Source organism: Quercus lobata, chromosome 8 (genome assembly GCF_001633185.2).
Source record: "Quercus lobata isolate SW786 chromosome 8, ValleyOak3.0 Primary Assembly, whole genome shotgun sequence".
NCBI lineage: Eukaryota > Viridiplantae > Streptophyta > Magnoliopsida > Fagales > Fagaceae > Quercus > Quercus lobata.
In genome coordinates this window covers 7,409,242-7,420,227 of record NC_044911.1, presented here as the reverse complement: position 1 = coordinate 7,420,227, position 10,986 = coordinate 7,409,242, and the positions used below count along the sequence as shown (strand labels likewise).

The 10,986-nt window shown below is 34.8% G+C and overlaps 1 protein-coding gene across 1 annotated transcript; it reads left to right on the top strand.

Annotated features, from left to right (window-relative positions):
* Positions 1-8,237: 8,237 nt before the first annotated feature.
* Positions 8,238-10,831, top strand: LOC115957602 (GDSL esterase/lipase At4g26790). Its single transcript, XM_031075892.1, has 3 exons — positions 8,238-8,746; positions 9,186-9,675; positions 10,573-10,831. The coding sequence occupies exons 1-3, from the start codon at positions 8,381-8,383 to the stop codon at positions 10,767-10,769; spliced, it is 1,053 nt and encodes a 350-aa protein (XP_030931752.1). The 5' UTR covers positions 8,238-8,380; the 3' UTR covers positions 10,770-10,831.
* Positions 10,832-10,986: the final 155 nt, after the last annotated feature.

The window sequence follows — 10,986 nt, the reverse complement described above, 5'->3', positions numbered from 1 at the left end:
AATTATTACTTCCTTCAGCATACAGTTCAACGTTCTCTTTCTCTCCCTCTCTCTCACAGCTACCAACCCATGTTCAACCATAACCACCACCACCACCAGCATTACAACCACCAAAATATATACAACATATCTGACCCATGTTGAAGCAAACCCTATATCAAAGCTCACACCCACAGCAACACAAACAACAAATCCAAAAACACAAATCCAAGGAAATCTCAAACCAAATCCACCATACACGAAACCCCAATCAAATTTTCCTTGAGATGAACCCAAATACATTTGAAATCAAAATCCAATCCAAACCAAGCACATGCAAGCAACATCAAATCTTTAATAGCAAAGTCAAATCTAAATCCCCAAACCCACAAATCAAACAAAGAAAAAATAGAAGAAGGAAAACCTCCATGGAGGTGGCAGCAGTGAGCGACATGGTTTGCTTGGTTTCAGGTCTGGCTAAGGCAAAAGGTGAGATCGAAAAGGGCTTTGTGGCGAGGAATAAAGGTAAACCACCATGGAGGTGGAAGCGGGAGTGAGCGACGGTGAGACGTCCAGCCATGGAACTTTGAGAGAGGAAGATGATGAGATGAGAGAAGGCCAAAATTGGGAATTAATACTGACTTCCAAACAATATAATTAGTAGGCATTGTTTTCAAACTATATTTTTTACTAACATCTCGAGTCTCAAAAACTTGATTTTGGGCTATAAATCGAGTCTCATAGACTCGGTTTTCATGGTCTGATCACGTTTGATATGGCATTTTTTCCACGTGGCGTCTACCTGGAAATCGAGTCTCTAAGACTCAATTTATAAGCCAAAATTTTTTTTAGTCTAAGTCTCTTATGTACAAGCCATTCTCAGAAATACCCTTTTTTTTTTTAAAAGAAATCCCAGAACCACAACAATCCCAGAAACACACATTCGCTATTTATTCAACAATGAAACAATTTTTCTAGGTTTTTCTATTTTGACTAAAAACTGAACTTGAAAACCCAAATCAGATCAGAGAGAGAAAGAATCCGAGGAGAGAGAGAGAGAGAAACTCACCCACAGCACAACAACCGTCGCCACCACCTGAAATCCAACAACACCACCACCGCCAAATCCATACCCACAAACCCAAAACACATAAGAGAGGTTAAACCAAAAATTTTGAAAAAAAACAAAGTTATAGAGAACTAATCCACCAAGAAAACCCATTTTACTTAGTTTTTTCAACCCACGTGACCCACAGCGATCTGAACTCAACCTATAGCTAGCCACGAGCACCAATGACCAACGACCATCGACAACCGACGGCCACCCACGCCCCACGACCACACACGGCCCACGCCAAGCTGAAGCCACCCACGTCGACTTGAAACCCACCCACCCATGGTCCCACACCGATTTGAAGCCACCCACTCCGATCTCGATCTTCGATAACGATTTGAACCTGACCCATGGCTAGCCATGAGCACTGACAACCATCGACAGCCACCCACGCCCCACGACCACACACGGCCCATGCCGAGTTGAAGCCACCCACACCGACTTGAAACCCACCCACCCACGCCGATCTGAAGCCACCCACTCCAATCTTGATCTTCATATTAACCCATGTTTCTATTTTTTTTTTTTTCCTTCTCTGATGAGATGAGAAGATGTAAAGGCCTGTGTGCTTAAAATATTATACTTGTTTTGTAAAGGCTTATAAATCAAGTCTTAGAGACTTGATTTCCAGGTGAATGCCATGTGAAAAAAATGCCACATCAGACGTGATCAGACCATGAAAACTGAGTCTTTAAGACTTAATTTATAGCCCAAAATCGAGTCTTTAAGACTCGAAATGTTAGTAAAATATATACTTTTGAAACCATGCCTACTAACTATATTGTTTGGGAAACGGGCTTAATTCCAAATTTTGGCCATGAGAGAAAGAGAGAGGATTCCGGTGAGAGATTCTGAAATGGAATAAAAGAGTGTGAAAGTGGATGTGAGAGGGTACAACTAAGAGAGAGAGAAAAAAAATTAAAATACAAAAATATAATAACCGTGTAAATTTACGCAATTAAAGCATCCCATCAATATGTGCAAAGTTGTGCAAAATGGAAAAAGTAACTGATTTTACACATTTTGAGCAAAAAAAACCCACATCAGTGAGTGTAAAATTGTGCATAAATGCATAATTGCTACAATAACCGTGCATATATGCACGGTTATTGTAGCATGTGCATTTATTGTTTTAATAATTTCTTCTCTCTCCTTCTCTCCTTGTCTCTGGGTTTTTGGTCACTCTCACCTCACTCTCCCTTTCTCCATTTGATCAAATCATTCCTTTATTGCTGCCAATCATCAAACCACTGCCGCCAATAAATCATCAAACTAGGCCAATCGCCGATTATCGAACCACGCAGATCATCCATTGTTGCCAATCATCAAACCACGTCGATCAAATAATCAAATGAAGGCCTCTCCGATCATCAAACCACGCTGATCAAATCATCAATGGGTTTCGAGTTGGGTGGGTGATGATTTGGCTTGACTAGGTTTCGGGTTAGGTGGGTGATTAATGTGTTTGGGATTGAATGGGTTTCACTGCGACAGCTGCGGTGATGTCTGGTTCGCACCATGCACAAACTGCAATGGGAGTAAGAAGGTGTTTGATGAGGAAGAAGACAAAGTCCAGAGATGCTTGGAATGCAATGAAAATGGTTTGATTCGCTGCCCGGATTGTAGTTCTTGAAAAATGTGAAAAAAATTGGATTTGGAATTGCATTGTTGTTGATAAATAAATGTGAAGAAGAAGAAAGAAAAAAAAAATGGGACTGTGATTTGATAGCTTGGTGTTTGGAAAATGGGTGATAGTTTGTAGAGTTTGTAAGTTCAAAAATCTATTTTGGATTCAAAGTTTGGTCATTGGGTTGATGGGTGGGTTGATGGTGGTGGTTGGGTGGGTGTGGATTGATTTGAAGATGACTATTTTATTTGAATAAATGCATATAATAAACAAATTGATGTGGGTGTTTTGTAAAAATAGAAGTGTAAAATAGAAAAAGTAGGTTTTAGATGTGCAAATTTAAAAATTTTTTGCATCCACGGATGTGGATGCTCTTACTGTAGCAATAATATATATCTACAATGATATAGAAGTGCTGATGTGGGTAAATTTTGGGCAAAAAATGTGTAAAATTATGCCTTTTTTCTATTTTGCACCTACTGGTGCAAGTGCTTACATATGAAACAAAGTTTAAAATTTGGAGCTATTTTTATAAGAAATTTAATTGTATTATTTAAATAAGTTACGTAGATTAGTAATAAAGTTGATTGCCTAAAATGATATAGGATGGCTTTTTTATTGCACACTATTAGATGGAGCAAAATATCTTTAAATAAGTTTGGAGCTAAATTTTTTCTTAAAAGAAATTTCACTCTTTTTTTTTTTGGTTGTTGTTGTTGTTGGTAGCATAGGGAGTTGTTGTTGACCTACAATACAAGTGATATTAGTGTGCTCTTATGTGAAAGCAACGTTGCATTGCACTAATTATATTTTTTTTAGAAAGTTTCAGCCTATAATGTCCGCTCATGATAATAGTTTTTTATCATCGGACCAAGATATCAATTAGTTTTTTTTGTGTAGACGGGAATTGAATCTCAGATCTCTTATTCAACCATTGGAGACTTTACCATCAGGGGATTGAACCCTTGTTGCATTGCATTAATTATAATTTGTTATCTTAGCTGTGAAATTTATTGTGTCTATAACTTATTGAAATGCAAGCTTATATACAATTTTTTAGATGTTATATCTTATGTTATTCAATTAAATTATACTAAATGACTGCATCAATCAATACAACACGAAAAGTTTTATCTTCCCACAAAGATAATTAAACTTATAGTACATTAGCTAAGAAATTAAATCTAAATTATGTTTATTTTTAAATATAATAACAATGTAATTAATGGTCTGTTTCGATTGAGGAGGAGGGAGGAGCAGTATACACTACAAAAAAAATGTCCCACGGTCGTGTTTTTAAAACGCAGCTATAGCTCATAAAAACGTGGCTGTAAGATGATTTAGCCTATAGTCGCGTTTTGATCTCAAATTAGTCTATTTTTAACTAACTTTACTCTACTCCCCTCACCCCCTCCCTCTCCCCTCAATCCAAACCAACCCTAAAAATCTGAGGATATATTATACTTAACTCTCTTTGAAGTTATTGGAAATAGCACTCCCTTCCAAACATTTATATAAATGAAAACTTTTCTATTGAGGTTTTTGTAAATACAATGTATAATTCTATAGCCTCTAACATTATTACTTCTTTAACAAAGTATGTCATTTTTAAAAAAACATTCATACTTATTTGTACAATGTTCAAGGGAAATTGTTTTATACAAAGAAGTATAATGTGTATTGTATATATCTTCTCTCTCGCATGTTGGCCCCCACAATTATGTAGTCAAAGTTGATTCAATTCATTTTGAGTCTTAAGGTGATAAAATTTAATGGTTTTAAAAATAAAAAAAATTTAAATATTAACTAAATATTATTTATTCACCTTATATATATATATATATATCTCTCTCTCTCTTCTTGTTAGGCAGATATGTTGTGAGAGAGAACGTGTAAGAAATTGATGAATGAGATTATTGCCGCACTTACACAAATCTCAAGGGAGGGATTGAGGAGGATCATTTTGTCCAAGGTTTGGATATGAAATTTTTTGAAAAATATATTCCGTTAATTTATACAATCGTTTGATATTTATCTCGTTAGGATAGTTTTATGGTTGCTACTATGGTTGCTATGAGCCTGTGACTTTGAAACGAAACAAACAATTTTATTGTATTCAACAAAATGAAAAATAAAAAATTGTGGATTTATTTTATTTTGCAAAGCCCACCCATTCCAACATGTGATCTGCTTGTGTGTAGACAGGAACCTACGACTCATTTTCTTTCTCCGCCCAGACTTCATATCATACCTAGCTAATAAGTGAGAAAAACCAGAACATTTAAAAAAGAAAAGAAAAATTCCACTCAAAACCATTAACTACAAAAAGATCTGTCATGTGATATGTCAGCAAAACATAGCAAACAAAGAATTAAAATGAGCGGAGGACTAACCTGAGCTAGGTAAAAAGAGAGACAGAGAGAAGTGCTGTTTCGGCTGAAGGGCTAAGGAGAGTAATAAATGGGAGAAGAAAGAGAAAGAAGAGAAGAGAAAGGCATGCCAGTTCGTAGATAAAATGAGGGGTGAGAACTGAGAAGGCAGTATAGCACTCCTTAATTGGTGTTGCAGGATTGCATGGAACCCATTTGCATGGATTGATCACATTCATTTATTGGCTACCTAAACCAGATTCTTAAAATTGAAGAACCTAGCTACTTTTTTGTCATTTTCTTCATGGTCCTGCACAATCAATAGTGTTTCAATTCTTCACGAGAAAGTGATGAAAATCTGCTGAACTGGATGAGTGAGAGAGGGTCTATCATTAAATCAGTTAGGTACATCAGAGGGTAACTGGGTTTGAACGAAAGGAGCTAGGTACCTCCTCCATCCAAAGTCTAAAACTACAAAACCGAATAATACATTTGTAGCTTCACTTCTAACAATAGAAATTTCACACATAGTAAATTAAAAGAACAAAGATCGAGCTTCCAAAACCAAGTTCCCCAGCCACGAATAATCCAATGAAGAGCTCTGTAATGCCTTAAGAACATTTCTAGCATCTGCTTAAATTAAAAGCTTGTTTAATGTGTGATAAAAGTTGGGAAGATAGGTGATGAACCAAGTTCTTTTGCTACGGCTCAATGCAGAAAGTGATGACTCAAATTTTTTGCAAAACTTTGGTCCAATTATCCAATACTTAATGAATTGAACTGGACTATTGGACACAGGCCGGTCCTCAATTTTAAGGATTGAATCCATAACCCCAAGGAGGAAAAGACACGGTACTTTTTTTGGCTAGGAAAGGCATATGATATGACTAGATTGTAAAGAGATAGGATATGTGCGAATAGGTTTAATATAGATCATTAAAATTGGATCTATCTTTTACAAATTTTAAGCAAATTTACAATATAGGTGCCTACAAACAAAAAAGTTTAGTTTTCAATCTATTCTTGTTCTAACTCAGAGTGTAACAATTGAAGATCATAGTTTTAGTGGCATGATGTTTTTAAGTGAAATATTATATTCACAATATTTTCACAATAAATTCTAAATAGTAAGTTTTTACTGGTCCTAACTTTGGTCCACTATAAACATGTTTTTCTACTAGTAACAGTTTGTCATATAAAATTTTGTTGTAAAAATATTGTGAACGTAACATTTTTTTTATAAAAGAAATGCTATGTCTACAACTTTTTTACAAAACTTCCATAACAAATCCTAAGTGGTAAATTATTATTGCTCGTTATAAGTAGGCAAAAAAGTAATTTAAGTTGTAGTTTCAAATTAGAACCAATAACAATTTACAACTTATGATTTATTGTGTAAGTGTTGTGAAAATATTGTGAATGTAGCACTTTTCTTTTTTTAATGAGTAGTGTGAATTGTTTAAATAATAATCATAGATAATCTTATAAATCACCATGTAATGTGTTGGAGAAGATAGCTATAAACTGATTTGGAGTTCTTTGTCGACTATGTAATCAAACTTGTGATAGGCATTCAATAGCACAAATAATGAAACTTCAACCCCAATTCTTTGATGGCATATGTGGCTCAAAATCGGGTATTTATAAAATACTTTGGGAGTATAATGAATGCATACTCTCTACTCTTACATAACGGTGAGTCTTGCTTGTTAAATTTATGGTAAGATCCACCATTTGTATGAGATAAGAGAGTACGCATTTATTGCAATATTGGAGAATTCTACAATTTTCTATAAAATATATATATATATATATATATTTTTTTTCCTAACAAAATAAAAATGGAGGAATTATTATATGCTTTTAGAGTACGGTGATGTAATTTCCCTCCTCTCACATTCATTATGGATTTTATTAATTAAATTCATTATAAAATCCACCATAAATGTAAGAGAAATGAACGTTATGTCATCATCTTCTGATAGCACCAACTAATTTTCCATCAAAAGGGGGACCGATTTAAATTATACTTAAAGCCCATCATTGGTTGGAGAGAGCACAAACAGCCACACAGTCCACTTGTAGATGGACTGGTGCTTCACATTAAAATTGTGAGTTGAGTCTAGTGACTCAATGAGACACTGCCACCAGCCAGTGCCATATACCAACACAAAAAGAAACAAGCCAGTGTCTTCCCAAGCGTTATAAAAGCACCGAAAGTAATGCTGTTTTTCTTGGGAAAGTGATTTGACCCACCGAATACCGATGCTTGAAGGTGTTAGGCTAGGGCATGTATTTTCTTTTAACAAAACAATCCCTTTCACGTTTGATTCTTTTTAAGCTTTCTAAGTTTCATTGTTTATAAGTCAGTTTATCAACAAGCATTTTCCTCGTGGGAATCAATATTTTTTAAAAGCAATTTCACTGCTTTCTTTTGCATTCTCAATTGTTAATGTAGAAAAGCGTAATCTTTCTTGAGAACTTTATTTTATTATCTAATAACTACCCAACAAGAAACTGTAGAAATAATTGACTTTGATTCAAAATTGATGTAAGAAAGTGGTCTTTTTTAGATGCTTTATAATTTTTTTTTTACCCTTGTGCTATAAGTAAGTGAAGAGATATAATAAGCCTCCCAGAAAGTAGGGGGGTTTAAGCCTGAGGATCGAACCTATACCCTCCCATTTTTTAGAATGTAAAAATACTCTAATGATCACCACAAGTTCATTAGTTAAACTAATAGACCAAAGCATTGCTAGTATCTAACTTCTTCTTTTTTTTTCTTTTTTTTTTTCTTCAAAAACCTATATAATAATAATAATAATAATAATAATAATAGAACAATTTCGCTGGTTGGTAGTGAGAAGAGAGAAAGATGAGGGGAGGGGGTTTATATTAACAAGATTTCTAGCACCATTAATTTCAAACCAAAATGAGAAATACTTATATTTCTAGAAACATTGTCCTACTCCTTCCATCTTTCTTATAATTATTGTCATAAATATCGTTATGAAGTGGTATGAGACAAGGCTACCAATTGCTTAGACTAGCAAAACTCAAAATGTTTCTAACCCACTCTTTCTACGTACGGTTAAATGCTAATGCACAATTTAAGCACAAAGAGTGCCAAAATCAAGTAAAAGTCTTAACAAACCTCGCCCACTTTAACTTACCATTTAAACCTCTCTTCTCATTACCCACTCAAATTCATTCATACCAACTTTACAACTGCCTCCAGGCTTGTCATACTATAAACCAATTAATCAAGACCAAAGCTGAAGGAAACAAAAGATGGCAAATAAGGCGATTCATTGCTTCTTCTTAACTCATTTCCTACTGCAAATAGCACACACATATGCAAGAGTTCCGGCGATTATAGTGTTTGGAGACTCTACTGTGGATTCAGGGAACAATAACCAAATGTCTACACTCCTAAAGAGCAATTTTCAGCCTTACGGTAGAGATTTCTTTGGTGGTCAGCCCACAGGAAGGTTTTCCAATGGTCGACTTCCAACAGACTTCATTTCTGAAGCTTTTGGGATCAAGCCAGTAATACCTGCATATTTGGATCCTTCATATGATATCAGAGAATTTGCTACTGGAGTTTGCTTTGCTTCTGCTGGAACTGGTTATGATAATGCTACTTCTGATGTGCTAGTAAGTCACACTTTGACCTTGGAAAAAGGAAAGAGCAGTGTTTATTACTCACTTGTGTGTATCCACACAAGTGTGTGATAACACTAAAATCGTGAGTCTAAATCATGATTTCGAAATTGAAAATGTGAGTTTAACTCACAATTTTAGTGTTATTTAATACTTGCGTGCATACATACTAATGTGTAATAAGTTTTACCCTAAAGAAAAATATAGACAACTAAAACTTTAGTTGCAGTCTTATTTTCAAAATAAATTCAGTTACCATTTCAAGTTCTCATCATTATGATTAAGTTTCTTAATGGTTTTCTACCAGTTTTGGAAATATAGACTGCTAAAATAGAATATGGTGTATTCAGTTACATGGTTAAAATTACTAGATCAAGTTTCATAATGAGAAATTTGTGGTTAGCTATAGGCTTATTCTCTTTATTACTTGCAGTCTGTAATGCCTCTATGGAAGGAATTGGAGTACTACAAGGAATACCAGCAGGAACTGAGAGGATATCTTGGCAATGAGATTGCTAACGAGGTTCTGGGTGAAGCACTCTACCTGTTAAGCATTGGAACCAATGATTTCCTAGAGAACTACTATATACTTCCAAAAAGATCATTAGAGTTTTCCATCGAGGGGTACCAGAATTTTCTACTAGGTATTTGTGGAAATTTCATCACAGAGCTCTACAATCTTGGAGCTCGGAAGCTATCCATAACTGGGCTTCCTCCAATGGGGTGTTTACCATTGGAAAGAACCACAAATATCATGTTAGGGGGTGCCTGTATAGAGGAATACAATAATGTGGCCAAAGATTTCAATGAAAAGTTGAAGGGAATGATTGCAAATCTGAACAAGCAGCTTGCTGGAATCCGACTAGTGCTTTCAAACCCTTACGATATTCTCTTAGAAATGGTTCAGAATCCAGAATTTTTTGGTAAGCCTTTTGTTATTCTTGCAATCACAACTGGTTTGACATTGCATGATGTGAATGACATATAGGTCCAATAATATATATCATCTCATCAATTACCATAAACGGTACAAATGACTAGTCTAGTAATGTAATCGGTTTTGATGATCCAATATGGTAGAACAAATATCTGGCATCAAGCGATCACATGGCCAGTGGTGTTATTAAATCCTTACCAAGTAAGGGAACAAATGTAACTATTTTTTGATAATTAAACATTTAATTTTTACAAAAAGGGGAACACGTGTAATTTTTTGTGGAGGTGTAGGTAGTCTAAATGGATGAAATTGCTCCTCGTAGTTACAAGCCAATTGATCGATCTACATGTCACTTGGTTTAACTAGAGATAATATACAATTGTAGATATCAAAGCACATGTGTGCGTTCTTTCTTTTGCTTTATTTATTTGGGTTTGGGGTGGCAAATATTTTGTATTAATTTTCCCATGCATCACAGCCAGCTCTTTAATTAGATATTCTTCCATTCAGTTATTCAATTGTAGTTTCTGAGCTTTCTACCAAACTAGATTCTTCTTTTTTTGATCAGTGACTTTCTGCCAAAATAGATAACAAAGTATATATGAACAGGGACTATCAAACCATGCATTCAAATCTAGCAATGGCAGCAAAACTTTCCATATTGTTGTTTAAATGTTGATTTTTACTTGGTGTCTTGTTTTCAATGTATCTGCTGCAAGAGCTTAATTTTGCTGGTATAGACTTTATATGGTTTTACATTGTCAACTTCTCTCTCTCATAGTGGAGTGAGGGGGCAGGCGCCCTTGTCTATGTCAAATTCCTAATCACATCACTTGTATTTTGAGTTGCAAGACCAAAATTATAAGTTGATTCCTCATTGCAGGATTTGAAGAGGCAGCAAAGGCATGTTGTGGAACTGGAAGGTTCGAGATGAGTTACATGTGTGATAAGATAAATCCATTCACATGTTCAGATGCAAATAAATACGTATTTTGGGATTCCTTCCACCCCACGGAGAAAACAAATGGTATCATTGCTTATCATGTGGTGAAAAATAGTCTAGCTGAGTTTCTATGGTGACTAGAGTTATATAATGCACCATGTGCAATTACAACAGAATTAATCTATTCATTCACAATGCTGCTCTTTCTCTCTCTTTTTTTTTTTTTTTTTTTTTTTGAACGAAAGATAGAGAAATGTTGCTGTTCTCAATTGTAGTTTTTATTGATAACAACTCCATAAGAAATGGAAAAAAAATAAAAATAAAAATAAAAAATAAATAAAATTTCAAACAGAC